General features: G+C 42.1%; 1 protein-coding gene across 3 annotated transcripts in view; it reads left to right on the forward strand.

The window, feature by feature from the left end:
- PSPH (phosphoserine phosphatase) overlaps positions 1-24,097 on the forward strand; it is a 44,116-nt gene that overhangs the window by 17,231 nt on the left and 2,788 nt on the right. For 2 of the 3 annotated variants that reach the window (XM_045543215.1, XM_045543214.1), the window contains exons 2-6: positions 8,615-8,734; positions 20,739-20,897; positions 22,097-22,231; positions 22,724-22,869; positions 23,827-23,975. In XM_045543215.1, the coding sequence (XP_045399171.1) occupies positions 20,758-20,897; positions 22,097-22,231; positions 22,724-22,869; positions 23,827-23,975 (570 nt within the window). In that variant the 5' untranslated portion in view covers positions 8,615-8,734; positions 20,739-20,757. Of the gene's footprint in view, positions 1-7,950; positions 7,970-8,614; positions 8,735-20,738; positions 20,898-22,096; positions 22,232-22,723; positions 22,870-23,826; positions 23,976-24,097 lie in introns of those variants that run through there. The other variant, XM_045543216.1, reaches the window with a different exon arrangement.

Below are 24,097 nucleotides of genomic sequence, written 5' to 3' on the forward strand. Positions count from 1 at the left end.
ATTAGAGTCCTTTCTTTTCTGCTTCTGGTTAACCTAGCAAGAGGCGTGTCAGTTTTGTTTATCTTTTCAAAGACCCACCTTTTTGTTTATTGATCTTCCATATAGTTCTTTTATTACTGATTTCATTTAGTTGTGCTCTGATCTTGGTTATTTCTTTTCTTCTGCTGAGTTTGGGATTGATTTGCTCATCGTTTTCCAGATCTTTGAGATGATTTATTAGGTTGTTGATTTGTGGTCCTTCTGTCTATTGGATGTAGGTATTTATGGCTATGAATTTTCCTCTGATGACTGCTTTAGCTGTATCCCACAGATTTTGATAACTTGTGTCCCTGTTATCGTTTAGTTCAAAGAGTATTTTGATTTCCATCTAATTTCCTCTTTGACCTGACAATCATTCAGCAGTAGGTTGTTTAGTTTTCTTGACTTTGTGTAGAGATGAGTGTTTCTCTTGGAGCTGATTTCTAATTTTATTCCACTGTGGTCTGAGACAATGCATGGTATAATTTCTATTTTGTTTAAATTTGTTGAGACAGGTTTTGTGGCCTAGGATGTGATTAGTCTTATAGAATGTCCCATGAGCTGGTGAGAAAAATGTGTATTTGGTGGTTTTTGGATAGAATGTTCTATAAATGTCTGTTAGGCCCATATGGTCTAGAATTCTATTTAAGCCCCTTGTTTGTTTGTTTATTTTCTGTTTGGAGGATCTGTCCTGTTCTGTCAGCGGGGTGTTGAAGTTCCTGACTATTACGGTGATGCTGTTTATCATTTCATTTAGATCAAGTAGGATTTGCATTATGAATCTGGGTGCTCTTGTGTTCAGTGTGTAAATATTTAAGATTATGTCTTCTTGTTGAATTGTTCCCTTTACCATTATATAATGACCATCTTTGTATTTCATTACTTTTGTTGATTTGAAAACTAAGTTATCTGATATGAGTACTGCTATGCCAGCTTTCTATTTGTTTCCATTAGCATGGAATATTGTTTTCCACCCCTTAACCTTGAGTCTGAATATGTCCTCGTGGGTTAGATGTGTTTCCTGGAGATAGCAGATACTTGGCTTGTGTATATTTTTCCATTCAGCCAGCCTATGTCTCTTCAGTGGGCAGTTTAAGCCATTCATATTTATTGACAGAATTGATAAGTGGGGTAGATTTCTGTTCTTCCTGTTGGGTTGAAGTTGTTGCTTTGTTTTCTCTCCTGGACCATTATGGTATTTGGCCTTCAACCTTTAGCTTTTGGGTAATTTTTATGTATTTAAGTATTTATTACTGATCCATGAATAATGCAGTTCTGAGTACTTCCTGCAGGGCAGGTCTTGTCGAATTTCCTCAGTGTTTGGTTGTCTGAGAAAGACTTTATTTCCCCTTCTTATACAAAACTTAGTTTTGCAGGATACAAAATTCTAGGCTGGAGATTATTCTGTTTGAGAAGACTGAGAATGGGACCCCAATCCCTTCTGGCTTGTAAGGTCTCAGTTGAAAAGTCTGAAGTTAGTCTGATGGGTTTTTCTTTGTAAGTTACTTGCTGCTTTCACCTTATAGCTCATAGGGCACCTCTTTTATGTTTATTAATATTTTGGCAAGTCTAATGACTAAATGTTGTGTATTCCTCCTTGTGATGAATCTCCCATGAGTCCTGTGAGCTTCTTGTACCTAGATGTCTAGATTTCTAGCAAGGCCAGGGAAGTTTTCTTCAATTATTCCCTTGAATAAATTATCCAATCCTTGTGTATTTTTTTCTTCATCCTCAGGGATGCCTATGATTCTTATGTTTGGCCTCTTTACATAATCCAGTATTTCTTGTGGGCTTTGCTTGTTCCTCTTATTTCTCTGCTCTATCTCTTTGACTGACTTATTTAATAGAAAGATGTTGTCTTCAAGTTCTGAGATTCTTTTTTTCTGCCTGATCTAACGTGTTCTTATGGCTTTCCACTGTGTTTTGCAATTCCTTGAATGAATTTGCAATTTCCAGAAGTTCTGTTTAATTTTTCTTTAATATTTCAATTTCTTTAGTGAATTTTTCATTCATTTCCTGCGTGGTTTTTGTGGTTTCTGTGTTGGGTTTCTAATTTATCTTGTATTTCATTAAGCTTTGTTACAATCTATGTTTGAAATTCTTCATCTGACATTTCAACATTCTGGTTTTGGTTGGTATCCATTGCTAGGGAGCTGGTGTTCCCTTTGGGGGTCACCTTTCACTCTGATTCTTCATACTTCCAGAGTTCTTTAGCTGGTTCCTCCTCATCTGAAGCATATATTATTTCTTACTTTTGGATTTCCGTTTTAGATAATGACATCTCCAGTTTAATCTCTGAGTTAGTAGGTGGTGCTTGGGAGTGAGAATCAACTATACCCTCTATGATTGAGTTTGTAAATGCTGTAACAGGCATGCAAATTTACCTTCCTGTCAGTAGCTGGTGTTTGCTGGAGGGAAGAAACTACACTATTGTTTTTGGATCCTGTGACCATCCTGTGTCTCTGGAGAAGCCCTCTAATTCCCCTGGTGGTGGGTGGGGCCCTGCTATTTCCAGATGAGTTCTTTATTCACTACCACAGCTGAGGCAGGTGGGGGAATGAGGCTGGGCAGGGTTAGGTTGGGTGAGCCTGCCCTCTAGCTCTGCAAATGCTGGTGAGGGGTATGTGGGGATTAAAGGACCTGCCCACGAGGGGCTGAAGTGGCCCCACTCAACCAGAGAGTCTACTCTCTAACCCCAGAAAACTCCACTGGGAGATGCTCCCACCAGGTTAATAGTGGAAGCTCAAGAACTCTTGGATCAAGCTGAAGTCCTTATTAAAGTGAGTGGTGGTGGGGGAAGCTACACGGATTCAGCCCGAGGCACCAGAGGTATTAGGTTGCTTTGGGAACCAGTGTTTATGCAAATTGCGTCTCCCAGGTTCAGTAAAGTCTAATATGGTGGTTCTCTGGGGGAGGGCAGAAGGGGACGCACATAGTACCCCTGCTCTCCCGCGCTCCTCCACACACTCCCAGACGGCATGGGCTCTCACTTGCCGCCCGACCCTAAAACCTGGACCTCTCCCACATGCCTCCCTACCCCACCACCTGCACTGTCAGAGGCTGATGCGCCAAATGCCTGTGGGCAGAAAGGTCACTAACTGAGCTTGCCTTGCTGGCTTGGGGTGGAGGCGCGTCCCTGGTGCTGAAAGGAGGTCACCCAGGACAGCAAATTCCAGCAGCTGCCATGGTGGCGGGGAAGGGGCCACAGTCTTCCTGTACCGCTCTCCAGCTGTGGGGGGGCGGGGGGCGGGAGCACGGGTCCGCCCTCCTCCTCTCTGTCCGAGGCAGGCCCAGCCAGGAGCGGGGTCCCCACTGCCGCTCCCTGCGGCCCGGGGCAGGCTCGTTTACTCAGGGTGGGCTGGGTAGGGCGGAATGTGCGCCCTGCTACCCAGGAAGGCCCTGCCCAAGGCAGGCTCAGTCATTTAGTGCAGTCTTGGTTGGGAGCGATTTTTCTAATGTTAAACCAAACCAGTCTTACATACCTGAAATAAATGCCACTTGGTCGTGATGTACAGTGTCTTTTATTTGTTGTTTTTTAAAGACAGGCCTCGCTCTGTCACCCAGGCTGGAGTACAGTGACACCATCACAGCTACCTACCCACTACAGCATGAAACTCCTGGGCTCAAGGGATCCTCCCACCTCAGCCTCCAGAGTAGGTGGGACCACAGGCATGCACGACTAATTTTTTTTCATTTTTTTTTTTAGAGCTGAAGTCTCACTATGTTCCCCAGGCTGGCCTCGAACTTCTGGCCTCAAGTGATCCTTCCGCCTTAGGCTTGGGAGTAGTTGGGATTAAAGGCTTGAGTCACCATACCAGGCACAATTCTTTTTGTATATTGTTGGTTTTGCTTTGCTAATATTTTGTTGAGGAATTTTGCATCTTATTTCCTGAGACACTGGCCTGTAGTTTTCTTTTTTGGGGTAATATCTTTGTTTGGTTTTGGTATTAGGGTTATACTGGCTTCACAAAGTGAGTTGAGAAGTATTTTCTGCTTTTCTATTTTCAGAAGAGATTGTGTACATTGCTGTAATTCTTCCTTAAATGTTTGGTAGAATTCTCCAGTGAAACCATCTTGGCCTGCAGATTTTTTCCAAAAGATTTCTTTTTGTTGCCTCTTGTTTTTTAAACTACAGATGAAATTTCTTTAATTAATGTAGGTATATCCATGTTATCTATTTTTCATATAGATTGAGTTTGGTAGTTTGTGGTTTTTAAAGAGATTGGTACATTTCATCACAGTTGTTGGCCTTATGTGCATAGTATATTCAGAGTATTCCTTCATTATTTTCTTAATGTCTTTAGGGTCTATGATGGTATCTCCTCCTTCATTCCTGTATTGGAAAATTTGCATTTTCTCTCTTTTTTGTCCATATTGCTAGAGGTTCATCAATTTTATTGATCTCAAAGAACCAGATTTGGTTTTAGAAATCCCCCCCCCTTTTTTTTAGTTACATTGATTTTGGCACTAATATTTATTATTTCTTTCCTTCTACATGCTTTGGGTTGATTTTGCTCTTCTTTCTCTGTTTTTCTCTCTGTTCTTTATTGATCTGTCTTCAAGTTCACTGATGCTTTCTTTCACAAATTTTCATTTTAGATATAGTATTTTTCAGATTTAGATTTCCCATTTAGAAGAAATTTCCTTTTTCCCTTGGTGTCCTCATATGGGCAATCATTATGACTATATTTTCATTTAAGTCCTTGAATATATTTAGCTTCATTGTTTTATAGTCTTGTATGCTTTATAGTCTTGTAACATCTCTGTTATCTTGCGGTTTTTCAATTGATTGCTTTTTGTCCCCCTTGACTGTGGGTTCCATTTTCCTATTTCTTTGCAAGTCCTTTAATTTTTGATTATATGTTGGACACTGTGGATGATCTATTTTAGAGAATTAGATTCTGCCATCTTCCTTTGAAGAATGTTCACATTTGTGCTGTCAGAAAGTTAAATTACTAGCTGATCCTGTTGTATTTGTGATGTCTTGGTATTATACTTTATTATGGACTGGTCTGTTTCAGTTTTCCCCTTAGTCTTAGAGCAAATCCTTGGTCCTGGTACATAATACTTATTCCTAAGCTGTGGTCCTTCAGGGTTTTAGTGAAAAGCCTCTAATTTGGCAGGATTTAAATGACAAACTCTGTCTGCTCTGTGATGGGCAGCAGATAAAATCTCTGTTCAGCTTTTTTAGGCTTCCACCATCAAATAACAGAAAGCTCAACTACACTGGCTTAAACCTATAGGACTTTATTTTTCTTAAAAAAACAAGAAGTGCAGAGATGGGTGGCTGCTGGTATTGGAATCAGTGGCTCAGTCATTTCATAGCTGAGTAGCTGTCATTTTTCTGGTTTTTCTTCTTCATTACAAGGTGACTGCTGTACCTCCAGTCACCTCATTAATATTTAAGACAGGAAGAAGAAGGAATGGTGCCAGCAATGTTTATTGGGAAAGCTTTTGTTTTCCCACAAACTCCCTAGTATGGTTCTGCCTGACTCTGTCTGGCCAAATCGGAAATGCACGGTCACCCTAAGTTGCAGGGTAGCTGGGATGGTGGAGAACAGAATTTCACAATTGGCTGAGACCAATTAGCATCTTTATGCTTTTTTTTTTTTTTTTTTTGAGATGAGGTCTCACTATGTTGCCCAGGCTAGACTTGAACTCCTGGGCGCAAGTGATCCTCCTCTCTCAGCCTCCTAAGTAGTGGGACTATAGGCCTGGCTAGGTTACTATTTTGATACATAATTATTTGGTTGTCACTGAGGCACTTATTTTTAATTGACTTGTAAATAATGACAAAAATAATAAATGTATTTGAACTAATTTCAACCAATATGAAACCAAATAAAGTAGAAAGATAAATTCTGTGCTCCTTTTACTCCCAGAATTAACTACTATTAAAAGTGTCCTTTTATATGAATATATAGACATAGATATATAACCATGTACCACACCTGGATATAGACATACACAGAGTTGTCTCTGTTCAAAAACGGGGGATCAAACTATATATATTGTTCTGAAACTTGCTTTATTCATGTGACATATGGGCATATTTCCATGTTATAACATATTTTGAATGCAAATATTTATATTAAATCATATTTTGAAATATATTCTTTTAAAACATTTATTATATCTTAATGTATTGGTATTTAATGCATTGATATAAAATATTACATTTATCTGCAAATATTTTATACACACATAGATACAAAAAAGCAACTGTGTATCTACTGCCCTGCTTAAAGGAACATTATTAACACCATGGAAGAACTCTATGTATCTTTTCCCAGACTCACTTCCTTTAGTACTCCCTGATGTAACTACCATCCTGAATTTTATGTTGTGAGTTATCATTTATGACATTAAATGATACTCTCTTTTTAAAGTTTCCAGTGACAATTTGGGTGTCATGGTGACTGTGAATGTTCACAGTGTTGTTGTGAACATTCTTATGTGAGACTCCTGCTACTCATATAAAAGTTTCTTCTGAGCGCATTCCTCAGATAGAATTGCTAGGTCATAACAGCAAATGTGCATGTTATTGAACAATACGATATTGTTTTCTAGAGTGATTGTTCCAATTCACTATATTTTAGAAGACTATTTTATTACCACTGAATGACTTAAAAGAAGTACATGATTCTAACCTAATTAATCATTAGAAAATTTGTTAGCTTACAAAAACGTGATCTATAGAAAACTTTTCAGGACAGTAGTTATTACCTGTATTACCTTTTTTTTTAATGGCATAGCATTTGCATATACTTGTATTACTTTTTACTAACCACTTGTGATTGAAACCTTGTAAAATAATTTGCTAATATTTTTTATTATGACTTCATTATATTGTATTGTATTTGGTTCATGTGTGCTACTTAACGTTATTCCAGTAAGAACAACAATGAAGTGTATTTTAATCTGTTTATACAGTTATGCTTTGTCTGGAAAAATAAATTCCTGATTGTTACATGTATATGTGACCACTTAGTGTCTTCTGGACAATGTTTTCTTGAATATGATAATGTGCTCTAGCTGATGGTGTCTAGACACTGCCATCTCATGCCCACAAACATTAGTACAGGTGTGAGTGAGGTGGATACCAGGACTATGAATAGCTGACAGATTTTATTCAATATTTTTTATCTGAATTCTATTTAATATTAAACATCTATGAAACATGAATAATAGCATAAATTAACTCTAGTCATTCACATTTATTGTACTTGAGTTTCTTTTCCCTTTGAAATAAATTCTCAATTACCATTGACACTTAGATACAAACATATGGTGTTTAACATCTTATTTCCTGTTGGGCGCTGTGACTCACCCCTGCAGTCCTAGCACTTTGGGAGGCTGAGGCTGGAGGATGGCTTGAGGCCAGGAGTTTGAGACCAGCCTGGGCAATATAGCAAAACCCTATCTCTACAAATAATAATAATAAAAAAATCTTGTTTCCTTTATTATACTTATTTCAAAATTACTAGAAAATATAGTCAGGTTCTTGATTAGATTATTTCAGATCCCTTATTTGGCCGTCCCTCCCCTTCATTAATTATAGAATATTTTTACCTCATTATTTAAAAACATCAGAATTCATCCTCTACATCTATCATCAGAAGCATCTCTGGTAGACCTGGGAGAAATTAAACTGGGTGTCCCAAACCTGCAACCATTTTCTTACTAATAAAATCTGGGAATACTGAACTTCAAAGGCACATCCAATCAAAGAGCATCACGACTCTTGTTCCTGGGCAGAGTTGTGTTTTTGAGGGGTCTGTAGCTAAAGGTTAGGGATGCTGTGACCAAAGGTTCTGCCCCAGCACTTGCATCCTCTGTGCTTGGGTGACCGGCTTAGACGGAAGCTGGAGCGCGGACTGCCAGCAGCTGAGGTTTCAGGTCGTCTTTTAGGGTGGGCCACGTGCCCAGCTCCGGCCAGCTGCACCCAGAGGTAAACGTTTGGGGGCAACACCCCTTATTTGCTGTAGCCAACATAAAAGGAACTGGGCGAGTGACACCTAGAAGAAAATTTTTAAAAAAGAAAGAAAAGGAGCAAAGACACATTTTGTCACTCATGATTTTCTGCATTTTGGTTGCGATTATACGCGGTTTTTGAAGTCCTTTTGGGACCTACGTTCCTGCACGGGCATAAAGCCAAACGTGGATTTCAGAAAAGGGCCCCAAAGGGCTTTCATTAATTGCGAAATCAGTGCAGAGGTCCCTTCTTGTTTCTTCACGTGCCCCTACCCCAAGTGGCGGTGGCGGTGCGGAGCGGCTTCTGAAGCTTGGGGAGCGCTTTTGTTTCCCCTCTGCAAAGTGGAGGCGCCGGGGGTCGCCGCTCTGCGGGAAAGCTCGCACCGCGACCCACCTCCGGGTCCGCAGGCCTTGAGCCCCCGGGGGCGGGGGGAGGGGGAGGGCGGGCTCGGGGAGCCCCTCCCCTGGGGGCGGGGCCAAGGTTTCCTCCCAACCGGGCTTTGCAGAGCGGAGACCTGGTGTCTCCAGCTTAGAAGAGCACATGCAAAACCGATCGGGAGCCGTCCCACTTAGCAGCAGATCTCCCGAGAGCGCTCGGTAAAGGCTCTGCCTGTCTGCACAGGTCTCCTCGCTCGGGACTCCGGGCCTGAACGGCGGAGCCAGCCCGGCCCCTGCAGCCCGAAGGTTCCAGCCGCGGGAGCCCTGGAGGCGGCGGCGGCCCAGGAAGGAGCTTCAGCGCCGGGTAAGTCCCGGCATGTCCTTTCCCTGTGCCCAACTTTCTGATTTACCTGTCTTGCCTTTTCCTTATCCAGGGCCTCTCTGATTCTATATTTATTTTTCTTAATCAGGACAGGTAAATTATTTCCTGGGCTTTCAAGGCTGGCCTTTCATTAATTTGATTTTGGATAGCTTCACTTGTCTTATCCCACAGCTGCCTGTTACCAAACAGTGTGAATGAGTGATGCAATCCTGCATCGGAGAATCATCAGTGCAAGATTAGGAAAATTCTCCAAATTTAGAGTTGAAAGTGTCTGGCTTTGTCATCTTCTTTCCCAGTAGAATTAGAATTTTAAATAACTACTTATCAGATAAATTGGTATAAAGATACAACTTCGAGTTGGGAATTAAATAAATAATTCTTTCATTCATTAAACTTGTTTACTATATTTTCTTTTTAAAATCTTTATAGATTTAGGGGGTTCAAATGCAGTTTGTTTTTTGTTTTTTTTTTTGAGACAGAGTCTCACTCTGTTGCCTGGGCTAGAGTGCCGTGGCGTAAGCCTAGCTCACAGCAACCTCCAACTCCTGGGCTCAAGCAATCCTCCTGCCTCAGCCTCTAAGTAGCTGGGATTACAGGCATGTGCCACCATGCCCGGCTAATTTTTTCTATATAGTTTTAGTTGTCCAGATAATTTCTTTCTATTTTTAGTAGAGACGGGGTCTCACTCTTGAGCAGGCTGGTCTCAAACTCCTGAGCTCAAACAATCCACCCGCCTTGGCCTCCCAGAGTGCTGGGATTACAGGCGTGAGCCACCGTGCCCGGCCTGCAAGTGCAGTTTTGTTGCATGGATATATTGTGTAGTGGTGAAGCCTGGGCTTTGAGTGTGGCCATCACCCAAATAGTGCACCTTGTACCCATTTAGTAATTTCTCCTCCTGCACCCCCTTCCAGCCTGCTACATTTTCGGGTCTCCAGCGTCTATGATGCCACTCTCTATGTCCATGTCTACACATTATTTAGCTCCCACTTGTGAGAACATGTGGTATGTGACTTTCTGTTTTTGAATTGTTTCACTTAAGGTATTGGCTTCAGTTCCATCCATGTTGCTGCAAAAGACATGATTTCTTTCTTTTTTGTGGCTGAGTAGTATTCTATGTGTGTGTCACACACTCCCCTCCCCCATTTTCTTTATCCAATCACTGTTGATGGAAACTTAGGTTGATTCCATATCTTTGTCTTGGGAATAGTGCTGTGATAAACACACAAGTGCAGGTATCTTTTTGATACAATGAGTTGTTTTTCTTTGAATAGATACCCAGTGTTTACTATATTTTCTTTGTATGTGATTTGAGTATTATAGTTGCTCTTTGAATATTTGATGACTGGTATTGGAATGAAGATCAGGGAAGAAAATAATAAAATCTAAGATTTCTGTATTTTATTACAATGGACAGGCAGGTTTTCAATATAATGATCAGAGTTCTGTCACTTTTATGTTGGTGAAACAAAGTAGTCAGGATTTTGAAATTTTTCAAATAATTTGATACATGACTAACAACTTTGTAAACCTGGTGTTTTATTGATATATAATTTAATGCAATAGAATGCATCCAGTTTAAGTGCACATTTTGATGAATTTGAACAAATGTATACACACTTATAGTCAACACTGCAATAGAACATTTCCATCACTCCTAAAAGTTTCCGAGGGCACATCCAGTCAGCCCGCCACCATTGCCCCTAGTCTACTGATCTGACCTTTGTCATTATAGCATTTGTATTTTCTAGGGTTTCATATAAATGGAACCATACAATATGTACTCTTTTGTGCCTGGCTTCTTTTGGTCAGTATAATGTTTTTATATTTATCCTTGTTGTAGCATGTATCAGTAATTCATTCCTTTCTATTACTGAATAGTGTTCTCTTGTAGGGATGTACCACAATTTGTTTATCCCTTTATCTCTTGGTGGACATTTGGGTTGTTTCTAGTTTGGGGCAATCACAAATAAAGCTGCTATGAATATGTTTCCATTTCTTTTGGATAAATCTCCAAGAGTGGGATTGCTGGGTCTTACAGCAAGTATATAAGTTTCTTTATAAGAAACTACCAAACTGTTTTCCAAAATGGTTATACCATTTTACATAGCCACCAGCAATGAACAAGAGTTCTCATTGTTCCATGTCTTCACCAATACTTGGTATTGTCACTCTTTTTAATTTTAGTCATTCTTTTGAGTTTGTTTACATATCTATCTTCTTTTTCAAAATATCTATTCAAATCTTTTAATCATTTTTAACGGGTTGTTTGTCTTATTGAGTTGTAAGAATTCTTTATATATTCTGAATACAAGGCCTTTGTCAGATATATGTATTATGAATATTTTCTCCCATTCTGTGGCTTGTCTTTTCTTTCTTTTTTCTTTAATGGTGTGTTTTAAAGAACAGAAGTTTTTAATTTTGATACAGTCTAATCTGTCATTTTTCATTTTATTATTCATGCTTTTTGTGTTTTATTTAAGAAATTTTTCTGAGGCCGGGTGTGGTGGCTCATGCCTGTAATCCTAGCACTCTGGGAGGCCGAGACGGGCGGATCGTTTGAGCTCAGGAGTTCGAGACCAGCCTGAGCAAGAGCGAGACCCCGTCTCTACTAAAAATAGAAAAGAAATTATACGGAGAGCTAAAAACATATATATATAGAAAAAATTAGCTGGCCATGGTGGTACATGCCTGTAGTCCCAGCTACTCGGGAGGCTGAGGCAGGAGGATCGCTTAAGCCCAGGAGTTTGAGGTTGCTGTGACCTAGGCTGACGCCACGGCACTCACTCTAGCCCGGGCAAAAGAGTGAGACTCTGTCTCAAAAAAAAAAAAAAAAAGAAATTTTTGTCTCCCTCAAGATTTTGTGTTCGCTATATATTGCTGTATAACAAATTACCCCAACATTCAGCAGCTTAAAACAACAAATGTTTATTTTGTTTTTGACACAGTTTCTGTGGGTCAAAAATCTGGAAACAGCTAAACTCAGCGGTTCTGGCTTGGTCTCTTAGAGGTTGCAGTTGGGCCAAGACCAACTCATCTGAATGCTTTGTTGGGGGAGGATTGTTGAACTGGGGGCCTCAGTTCCTCATTGGCTGTTGGCTGGAGACCTCTCAGTTCTTGGCACATGGGCCTGTCCATAGGGCAGCTCACCACATGGCAGCTGCCTTCCCTCAGAGCAAGAGAGGTGGTGGTGGCAGGGATGTGCATAAACTCAATCCATGGAGTTTATTTAGATGTTACAGTTACACATGCACTCATTTGTGTTGCAGTCTAATCTCAAAAGTGACACTCTATTACCTAGAAGAGTCACTAAATTCAGCCCATGTCAAGGGGAGGGATCATAGAAGGGTGGTAATACCAGGAGGCAGGTCCACTGGGGGCCATTTGAGAAGCTGCCAACCACAGCTGAGAAATTTTTCTCTTTTGTTTTAGAAGTTATATAGTTTTAGCTTTTCTGTTTAGGTCTGTGATTCATTTGAGTTAATGTTTGGTATTGGATGGTAGGCCAGGGAGGAATATAAATTTCAAGATTTCTGTCTTTTATTAAAACTACCAGGTAGGATTTCAACATAATAATAATCACAGTCCTGTCATTTTCATGTTAGTGAAACAAAATAGAAGGCACTTCTTAAATTTTCACATGATTTAATACATGCCCAATTAAAAAGAAAAAGTCAAGTAGCAGTGTATGACTCCCAGATTATCAGGGAAATAGGGAAGGTCTTTAGAACAATTCTTTTTAGATGTGAGCAGTGTCAAAGGAGAAAGAGTGAACTATATTAAAAGAGTAAATTTAAAATATTCCTTCAGTTGTCTTGCCATTCTGGGCGGTGGGTCCTCTCGGAGGAGCCTCCCCTGGGCTGCAGCTTCCCCGGCCTGTAGGTGGTGGGATTCAGAATTCCTGCAGAAGCCAGTTGTGGTCAGCAGAGTGGAAAAAGAAATGCACGACTCGTATTTCCAGGTACTGGGGTTTGAGTATACCTTACACTCTTTTTCCTCCACATGAGTATTACCCGCACGATTCAGGTGTGAGGAAGAGTACCCGAATCCTTTTCTCTGAGTTCCGTGAGGACCATGCAAACTTTCTGAATTACTTACTTCCTTCGTAAGGAGCCATTTGGCCCCTTCCAGGTCAGTCTCTGGTTTTTCTTGCCTTCTATTTGTAACCACTTCTTTTTATCTTTTTTCCTTCTTTCTGAGGTTTAACACCTCTATCCACTTCTCTTATATTTTCAGTTTTAATTATGAGAGTTATAATTCAAAGTTCTTGGCTTGGTCCTTGCTGTTGGGCAGCAGAACTCTTCTCAGAGTGTTGCTTACTCTGGCTGGAAGATGGCAGGGACTGATTCGCCGTATTTGCATTTTGTCCTCCCAACAGACCCTCTGTTCCTTCCTGGTGTCTGTGTACCTGCCAATGAGGTGTAGGTGGTTCCCTGTCAGACCTGAAGCTTTTGCAGACTCAGAGCCACAGAAGTGAATGTGTTTGCCCTCTGCCACCTTCCCAGCGCTGGAGGAAGGTGGAGGTGAAGCGCTTCCCCGAGGAAGCTGTCTGGAAACTTGACGTCTGGCCTGTTTTGTGCCAGTCCTGCCAGGAGGGCGACTGAAGCCAGACGGTCTCTCTCTTTCTTGTTATATGTCTGCACCGTAATGTTCATTTCCTCGTTCTCTTTCTAGGCTTTTCTTGCTCTTGCAAACCCCACAGACATTTCTTAGAGAAATCTGCAGCCAGAAATTTACGCTTCATTTTTATCCAGGACAGGACCAGGGGGGAAGAGTGCCATCCCCCTGGAGCCCAGCACTGGAGAACCGCGAGTGCGGTTTGCCCTTTGTTGCTGTTAATGTTTCATATGCCTTTGGTTGTTACCCGTCTATCAGTTAGCAGTTTACTCTTCACCTGAATAAAAGAAAATTGCCTGCTGTAACCTACGTGGCATACGAAAACCTCAGGTTCCCAGAAGACTGACTTTAAAAAAAAATCATAAAATCATAAAATGTATAGCAATTGCATTGACCAGGGTGGAACTCTACCCTAGTTACATGGAGGTTCCTTTTTTTAAATTGTTTTATTTCCAGTGTCATGTACCACACCCTCCAAACGTGGAGGCGCCTTGGCTCTCTGATTCAAGAGCTCCTCAGAATCTGTCGCGCACTGTCGCAGTGCCCAGCGGCCTGAGCAGACTCGCCCCACCGCCAAAGCCCAGGGAGCTTTGTTCTCCCAACTGCGCTTGAGCCCCACCACCTCCGTCCTGGCTTTTATCTGTTCTTTTACACAGGAAGGCAGCCAAAGGTGAAGGAGGTAAGGCCATCTCAGAGGACTTGTGACAGGTGCATGGATGGAGACGTTGGGAGAGTTTGGGCATGGAGGTTTTTTCCTCTTATCCAAAATCAGGCCCCTGTGGCTTGCCCTGAAGGAAAACTTGCTTTTGTACTTTGGAACTAGGGGCGGGAAGGGCTTGTCAGCAGTTGCTTTTTTATCAATTGGCCCTTTGGTTGCCCAAGAGGGTCCAGCTGGAGGCCAGCCAGGCGGGAATTCTGTTCTGAGCTGCAGAAGGCAGTGGTTGGGCCTGGGCCTGGGGACTGCTGTGTGTGAGCACAGACCCTTCCACCAGGATTTCTTCCATGCCCAGCCCCGTCCCCTCGCTCCCCCCGAGAGCCAGATGTGAGGAATCCAGAGTCCATTCCCCAGCAACGATTTTCTTTGTGTGAAATTCTAATGTACGCAATTTACTTTGAAGCAACTGAGCTTACTCAGCACATTTTTCCCCCTATGGCCTTGAGAATTTTGAATATGCATTAATTATGAGTCACTGATGGTGGAGACAATGAAGAAAAGAGCGAATCTGAAGTGAACAAGGAGGCAGAGCATTTTGTGGTGCAGGTTGGGAAGAGCTACAGGAAACTGAGGTCAAGTTTGCTCTGCAGCTCAATCAAGTAGGGAGGGAGTTGAAACCCTTGTAATCCAAGGGGGTGGAGGTCACACCCTCTGGCATGAGCATTTCATGAGCAGAACTAAGGTCTTATAATCCAGCTCAGTCTCCCATGGAGAGCGTAGGAAAAATTCAGCCTTCCAAGTAAATTCAATGGAAGGTTTGTCGCAAGCACCCTATTTTCTCTGTCTTTGGGAACACAGTGCAACCCAGGAGGTAGGTGTCAATGATTCTGAACCGTAAGTCAGGACTAGCGTTCAGCTGGGGTGTGGAAATCAATCCTGGCTCTATTGGAGGAAATGTATATTTCCTTTCATATTTGAAGCTGATAGTCTTGTTGAAGCTATTGCTGGTACCTATGGTTGGAAAAAACGTGCACAATAATTATTTTTCTGATTATCTCAACAAGATTGGGAGGCTTTTGAAGACAGTGCCCATTTGTTCCTCTTTCGGGTCTTGTGCCAGGGTCTGGGGACTGACAGGCTTTGTCTTACTAGCTCTGAGGCTCTGGGTGCCTGTCAGTCATTCTCAGGAGTATTGCCCATTCTTAGTTATGTTGTGTTGCCTCATGCACATTCTTAAAATGTTCTGTAGCCTGTCTCATTTACCTCATTTTAGCTCCTCTGACACCCTGTGTTTGTTCCTGGCTTCCTCTCCACTTCCCTATGGCTCATCCTCCACGCTCAGCGGAACTGCACTGCATTAAGCTCTGCTTCTCTGCTGATAGACCTGCTGTCTTCTAGGCCTTTATAGTGAGCCCGCCTGGCCGTGTAATATGAATTAGGTTGATTCCTGCTGGACCAGGGCCAAAGGAGTGGCTTCTGAGCCACAGAGAGAGTAGAATATGGAGCTGCCTGGAGTTCTCTGGCTTGGTGGGAACTTGACTATTTATGAAAACTGTTTCTATCTGCTGGTCTCCCAAAGAAAGTACAGACTTTCTTTTTTCACTGTTAGTGAATCATCACCCATTGCATTGTCCAGCTGGCAGGACATTGGCCCGAATTCCTGATGAAAATCTTTGACATTTCCTGGGGTCCACTTTAGGTTCTTATAAATGCTTAATCTTATTTAGTTCTGCTTAATTTATGCACCTCTTCTGTGTTGTCTCTGTGCATTTGAGATCCAAGTTTTAGCTCTCTAACATTTACTCAGTTAGCTCTGTGACCTTGGGTAAAGCTAATAGAGAGGTATATACTTCCTTGTATACCTCTGTTAGTATGTTAATATTGTTTCTGCAGAAAAGCATGGGACCAGACCCAGATGATAATTTTTTTGTTTTGTTTTTTTTAAAAGAGACATGGTCTTGCCTCTGTTGCCCAGATTGGAGTGCAATGATGTGATCATAGCTCACTGCATCCTTGAATTCCTGGGCTCAAGCTATCCTCCTGCCTCAGCCTCCTGAGTAGCTTGGACTACAGGCTACAACCACAACCATGCCTGGATAATTTTTCTTATTTTTTTTTTTTTTATTTTTTTAGAGATGGGCTCTTGCTGTGTTGCCCAGGCTGATCTCAAATTCCTGGGCTCAAGCAATCCTCCTGCCTCAGCCTCCCGAGTTGCTGGGATTACAGGCATGAGCCACTGTGCCTGGCTCTCAGATGATAGTTTTGAGATTTCTTTTACCTTCAGAATATATGATGGTGATTCTGTCTCATGGATATAGTCATCCTTGCTTGTTAAGGATTTTAATTTTAGACTAAGAGCATATGAAGTTGGAATTGTTTTATTGTATTATTTCTTGTTGAGTTCTCAATAACAGTTTGCATTCAACTTTATTTAATTCATGAAGCATTTAACTAACACTTCCTGGATGCTAGATGCAGAAATGTAAAGATAATTCATCCAGTTAAGGGAGCTGCCCTGAAGGAGTTTACTTGTAGGAGAGGAGTGGGAGTAATTAATTCTCTGGGTGGGGAAGGGAGGAAATAGTAAGTGTAAGGGAGGTCATTTGATCTGCGCCTTGAAGAATCAATAAGAATTTCCCTGTGACATGGGGAATGTGGTGATTCAAGGCAGAGGGAACAGCATTTGCAAAGGCATAAAGGAGTAAAAATATGACATATATAAGGAACAAGTCCTTTGTATTCCTTGAGCATAAGTTGTGTGTGTGTGTATGCATTTGTGGGGGAGAAGAACAGTAGAGAATGAGGTTGGTGAAACACTTAGGAGCCAAATCATGAAAGGCATAAACGAATTGAATAATAGAGACATTATGCTAACGATGAGGAATGAATTAGCAAGGGCATCATCACAAGGTCATATCAGATCTTAACCTATGATTAAGTCTTAACCTGATTTGATTCTGGAATAATTTATGATTACTTAGCAGTCAAACCTGAATATAGGCAGGTACAGTAGTATCGTTAAAATTAAAATCCAAATGACCATGTTAAAAAAAAGTTTTTACCTTTTAGAAATATATACTGAAAAATTTTTTAAAAAGGTTTTTTTGGTAGAGATAGTTAAAATTAGAATGCAAATGACCATGTCAAAAAAAAGTTTTTACCTTTTAGAAATATATACTGAAAAATTTTTTAAAAAGGTTTTTGTGGTAGAGATGGAGTCTTGCTATGTTGCTCAGGCTGGTCTTGAACTCCTGAGCTCAAGCGGTCCTCCTGCCTTGGCCTTCCAGAGTGCTAGGATTACAGGCGTGAGCCACCGCACCCGGCCTGTGAATTTCATATTTAAGAACAGGTCTACAGAAAGTATTATAGAGGTTCTGGGGGGAGATTATTTCCAGCTGAGGGGAATCAGGGAAGACTTTATAGTGAAGATGTTATTTGAGCTTTATTCATGCACTTAATTTGACAAATACTATCGAGCCCTGATATGTGCCAGGTACTGTTCTCAGCTCTAAGGACCCAGCAGTGAATGAAGCAGGTAAAGATCCCTACTCTTGTGAAACTCACATCCTATTGAGGACAGATAAACAATAAATAATAAACATAATAAGTACAGTGATTACTCTGGCTGTTATGGTGAGAACAGACACTGGGATGGAGGCTGTTGGTGCAGGAAACATCGATGACTCAGGCTGGAGTCACAGAGTGGATGTGAAGAGCAGATTTTGGTTAGATTTTAAAGGTGGAACCCAGAGAATTTCCTGAAAGATGATGTGTGGGGTGTGAAAGAAAGACAGAAGTCAAGGGTGAATGAAGAATGGAGTTGCCATCAAGGGAGAGAAGAAAGGCTGCAAGAAGGGTAGTTTTTGGCAGGGAGGGAAGATCCGTTCAGTTTTGGACATGTTAAGTTTGGGGTGATTATTTACTAAACATATAAGTGGAGGTCAGGCAGGTAGTTGGAGTTTTGAGTTTGGGAGAGAGAATTGAGCTTTACGTACTCATTTGGGAGTCATAGAGGTGGCATTTAAAGCCATGAGCCAGGACAAATTCATCACGGGAGTGAGTGTAGATGGAGAAGACCAAGGATTGGATGGTGGGACATTGCGCCATTGAGAGAACAGAAGGGACCAGCCAGCGAGGGAGCTGAGCTTCCAAGAGGGGACAATAGGTGAACCTGGGAAGCCAGTCCTCTAAAGTGAGGGATCAGCTTGAACAAGAGCATGGTGGTAGGAGACAACATAGGTTGTAGAAGAGCAGTAGCATACGTGTTTAGTATTCATGTATTTCTTACAGTTTTCTGTTGAACAGAAACTTCATTTACCCTTAGGTTGATAACATTAGTGCATAGTATAAAATTCTACTCTGACTGGATTCATTAATTTACCCCCTCTTTCCCCTTTTTAGTGGATCTCCAGTGAACTCGTGTCTCCTATTTGGAGCGCTCTCTTGCAAGGGCTCAAAACATAGATTGGCATTTTTTCTCCTTAAAAGGCCAGATAATAAATATTTTAGGCTTTGCATTCCCTACAGTCTCAGCTGTTGAAGTGCAGAAGCAGCTATAGACACATAAACAAATGAACATGGTTGTGTTCCAATAAAGGTTTATTGATGGACACTGAAATTTGAATTTCATATAATTTTTACATGTCACCAAATATTATTCTAGTTTTTCCAACTTTTTTTTTTTTTTTTTTTTTGAGACAGTGTCTTACTCTGTTGCCCAGGCTAGAGTGCCGTGGCATCAGCCTAGCTCACAGCAACCTCAAACTCCTGGGCTCAAGCGATCCTCCTGCCTCAGCCTCCTGAGTAGCTGGGACTACAGGCATGTGCCACCATGCCCGGCTAATTTTTTTTCTACATATTTTTAATTGTCCAGCTAATTTCTTTCTATTTTTAGCAGAGATGGGGTCTCGCTCTTGCTCGGGCTGGTCTCGAAGCTCAAATGATCTGCCCGCCTCGGCCTCCCAGAGTGCTAGGATTACAGGCGTGAGCCACCGCGCCCGGCCTCCCCCAACTTTTTAAAATGTAAAAATCATTCTTACCTCATGGGCCGTACAGAAACAGGTGACAGCATGGATTTGACCTACAGGTCGTAGCTTGGTGAGCCCTGGCTCAAAAGATTCCCCCCGACCCCCACCAGGTCAATTTTGAATCAGATTATTCTGCCAAATGCGTTGATTGGGAATCAGTTATGAAGTGGGTTGACTGGCTCCTTTGAGTCTGTTTCTAGCCACAGTCTGTTGTAAATACAGATTATTTGCATCATCTGCGTGGCCCTGTACACGGCATGTTAGTCTCTTTGATGAGAGGTTGTTCTAGGCAACCTTTAGCATCTCTTTCACTCTGATGCTAGTCCAATGATTTTCTTAAAAAATAAAAAAAACCCTTGGCCAGGCGCGGTGGCTCACGCCTGTAATCCTAGCACTCTGGGAGGCCGAGGCGGGTGGATCGCTCAAGGTCAGGAGTTCGAGACCAGCCTGAGCAAGAGCGAGACCCCGTCTCTACTAAAAAAATAGAAAGAAATTATCTGGCCAACTAAAATATATATAGCAAAAATTAGCTGGGCATGGTGGCGCATGCCTGTAGTCCCAGCTACTCGGGAGGCTGAGGCAGGAGGATCGCTTAAGCCCAGGAGTTTGAGGTTGCTGTGAGCTAGGCTGACGCCACGGCACTCACTCTAGCCCGGGCAAAAAAGCGAGACTCTGTCTTAAAAAAAAAAATAAAATAAATAAATAAATAAATAAATAAAAAAAACCCAAATTCTTTTAGCGATTCTGTCCTCCATAGCTTCTGCAGCAGTGTGCCTTCCTTTCTTCCTGTGACCTCTCCTTCTCAGCCCCCTCCCCGGGCTCGTGACACAGAGGTGGGCCTGTGGGCTCTGTCCTTAGCCCTCTTCTTTTCTCCCTCTCCCTGTCTCCCTGGTGGGTGTTATCAGACCGTGTCTTCAGCTATCACCTCTATACTGGCGACTACCCAATGTGTACATTTAGCTCAAACCTCTCTTCTGAGGCTTAAAGCCTGTCAAGGTTTTCCATTACCTGGAAGTTAAAATCTAAACTCCTTCGCCTGGCCCTGGGCTCCTCTTGGCCTGACTGCTTGTGCACTGCCAGGCAGCGGGGCCAAGCCCTTGGGTGGCTTCCAGCAGGTCATCTGCTCGTTCTTCCTGCTTGTTTTCTCTCACGCTCTTCCCTCTGCTATCCCCACCCTCTCTCCTTACCTCCACCTCCGTCCGCCATACTCCCAGCAAACACCAAATTGATGCCCTGCCCTTTGGGAACCCACTCAGAGGACTGCTCACCTGTTGAGATTCAGCTCAAATGCCAGTGCCTCTTTGAAGCCCTGTGTCACAGACAAGATTAAACATTTGTCTACTTGTGCCACAGTGCTACACGCACATTTCTAGCACTTGCCTTTTTGCTGTAAGTATTAGGTCAAAAATAATTGAATATTGGTTCAACTTCAAATATATTTACCAGTTGGTATCTTCACTAGACTGAACTCGTGAAGCAGAGATTGGGTCCCATTCGTTTTTATAATCCCAGAGCCTGACATTTAGAAGGTGCTAATGTGTTAAGAGATGAATGAATCTGTGAGTAGATGCTCATGTGGGCTGCACTGCCTTTAATACAAACTAAAGTAGATTGGCTTTAGTAGGCAAAGTAGAATCTTTTTATAATTATATTTTATGTCCTTCAATACATTTATCTTTTTCTCTTGTAGGAGGAAAATTCTTCCAAGGATGGTCTCCCACTCAGAGTTGAGGAAACTTTTCTGTTCAGCAGATGCAGTCTGTTTTGATGTTGATAGCACAGTTATCAGAGAAGAAGGAATTGATGAACTGGCCAAAATCTGTGGAGTCGAGGATGCTGTGTCAGAAATGTAGGGACAATATTTATTGACTTTATGAAATGATGAAAGATTTTCAAAGGAGTGACTGTTTTAGATGAAATGTTAGACCAGAGCCACGATTCCTGGATTTTAGTCCCTGGCTATGAAATGTGGGCACTAGGCTTTTTCTTCCATCATTTAGAACTGAATTTGGGGTTTATATTTTCCATTCATCTATCTATCTATCTATCTATCTATCTATCTATCTATCTATCTATCTAATCTATTTATTTATTCTGAGACAGAGTCTCACTCTGTTGCCCGGGCTAGAGTGAGTGCCGTGGCGTCAGCCTAGCTCACAGCAACCTCAAACTCCTGGGCTCGAGCGATCCTCCTGCCTCAGCCTCCCGAGTAGCTGGGACTACAGGCATGTGCCACCATGCCCGACTAAGTTTTTTTCTATATATATTTTTTTAGCTGTCCGTATAATATCTTTCTATTTTTAGTAGAGATGGGGTCTTGCTCTTGCTCAGGCTGGTCTCGAACTCCTGAGCTCAAACAATCCGCCCGCCTCGGCCTCCCAGAGTGCTAGGATTATAGGCGTGAGCCACCGCGCCCGGCCCATTCATCCATTTATATAAATATTTATGGCAAACAAATATGAATGAGACATGCTCTTAACTTGGTCAGGGAAATGACCATCATTAACCAAGAAGATGGCCTGGGGGCCTCCAGGTGTCCGGCACTGTGTGTCATGGTTGGGGATGTGGCCCTCGTGGTTCACTGGAAAGCTGGTTCTGGCTGAGTCTCTCCGTGAGTCCTGGGTCAGAGCCCCTCCCTCCTTCCTGCCATCCCACTTTGCAGTTGTGGCACCTCGCTCTGCAGTCCCAGCCACCGGGTCATGGACCATTTCATTTTCAGCTGCATTCGATGCAAGAGTGTCTAACCTTTGGTTTCTTTCTTGGTTTACAAGAGCTCACAGCTTTCAAGAAAGGTACCTATGGATAGGATGTGTGGTTTTCTCAGATCACTGGATGGTGTATTTGTGGATACAAAGCACATGGCGCCAAAACATTAATGTAATTCTCAAGCAAACCTTCAAAAGTTTGTTCCCCGACTTTGACACGGCAGTCGGTTGCACAGGGGGCTCCCAGCAGCACCTTCCTCGCGGTGGATAAAGGCCTAGGGCAGCAGGGCATGGGAACCCAGCACGTGACGCGGCTGGCCTGACTGTTGGCTCTTACTCCTAGGACACGGCGAGCCATGGGTGGGGCGGTGCCTTTCAAAGCCGCTCTCACTGAGCGCCTAGCGCTGATCCAGCCCTCCAGGGAACAGGTGCAAAGGCTCATAGCCGAGCACCCCCCGCACCTGACCCCCGGCATCAGGTAAGAGCAGCCTCGGCTCTGGGCACGCTGTCTCCCTGTCAGCACTGGTGTTTTGGGGCACATCCTCCTGAGAGTTTCTGACTGTGACTGTAGAGCTCCCTCGGTGTGGTTCTTTTGGCACTTGCATAAGGTCTTGTCCGGCTGGCGGTTAGGTCCTGCCTCGTCTGCCTCCCTCTCTCCCCAGCGAGAGCCCAGGCTTTCCTTGTGTTTCTTCATCTTGTGCTTTTCTGGGTCCATGGGCAGGACAGAGTTGTAGAATGGTTTCCTAGAGCAATCACGCCCCACCCATCAATTTCTAAGTGCATTTAGGAAAACATATGTAAAACGTTAATTCCCCAGACAGTGTACCTTGTCCGATGTACCTGAGGCAGATGCATTCAGGAGAAAAACATATATTTTAGTTTCTTATTCATGTTTCATTTTTTTCTCTTTTACTCAATCTCTTTTTTCTCTATTAATCAATGTTTGGTATTTGATATTTTATTTTTCCAGGGAGCTGGTAAGTCGCCTGCAAGAGCGAAATGTTCAGGTTTTCCTAATATCTGGTGGCTTTAGGAGTATCGTAGAGCATGTTGCGTCAAAGCTCAATATCCCAGCAACCAATGTATTTGCCAATAGGCTGAAATTCTACTTTAATGGTAAGACTTGAATGGTAATGGTTTCCTTTCTCATCAGTTCTATTATTCAGTATCCTAGGGAACGTCTGTCGGATTGCAGCTTAAGCAGGGTGGCATGAGGGTTAAATATTGAGACGAATGGTTTTCTTGACAGATTTCGTTTGCTCCTTGGTTGCCTTTGCTCTGCAAAGTAGACTTAGGTCATTACCTCTGTCCAGCTTTAGCATCTGTATATAAATGTCTGCTTTTAGTAAAATGTTAATTCCTGTGCATCCTACATGACTTATTTTGTTATGTGTTATATTTCAATTTTATGAGAGCTGTTATGCATTTGAAGCAATTTAGGCTCAGGAAGTAGTGTTTTGTTAGTGGATTATTGCTCCGTATCTGCCCTTGGGGAAACCTCCTGGCCCCCCTCTGGACCGGAGCAAAGCCACAGCTGTAGTTGCATATTTCACGAGATCTCCATTTATGTCAGGGGTGGCTGATATTCTTAAAACCAAATAATATTAACATTTTTAAATGTTTTAATTGAACATTTTTGAAGGGCCTATAGATAGAGATCATTGAAAAATGAAGTCAAGAATGAATGTGGTAATTACTGTAAGAATAGAAATAATCGATTGAAAATAAGTTGGAATTTCCTGTTGGGTGAAATGATATGTTAACATTTTAAATTTAATATATTATGATTTTATGGTGTTCTGCCACCTCAATGAGGTTGGAGAATTACTACAGTGGAGCTTAGAGGATACAACTAATTCACTCCAAGGTGTTTATGACCTAAGTGTTTGTAATTTAAAAGCAAAGCTTGTGTATCCCCAGGAATAGGTATGGAATTCCAGGCTGTGTGACTTTACTGAAGGCCATTTTTAGCCTTTTCAGTGACATTTAACTGAGGATATCACCTATGCAAAAAGCTGGCCCCAGTAATATACTTCTGTGGATCTTTAACACTGTTTTATCTGCTCTTTTAAGGTGAATATGCAGGTTTTGATGAGACACAGCCAACAGCCGAATCTGGTGGAAAAGGAAAAGTTATTAAATTTTTAAAGGAAAAATTTCATTTTAAGAAAATAGTCATGATTGGAGATGGAGCCACAGACATGGAAGCCTGTCCTCCTGCTGTATGTATTAATTATACTAATTTTTTTTCAGGTTGTACTTTTGTTTTGGATAGCTGATTTACAACTATAAGAGATTTACAACAGGAGTTAACCAAAAATAACTGAGTGTCATTATAAAACAG

This window comes from Lemur catta, chromosome 2 (assembly GCF_020740605.2).
Source record: "Lemur catta isolate mLemCat1 chromosome 2, mLemCat1.pri, whole genome shotgun sequence".
NCBI lineage: Eukaryota > Metazoa > Chordata > Mammalia > Primates > Lemuridae > Lemur > Lemur catta.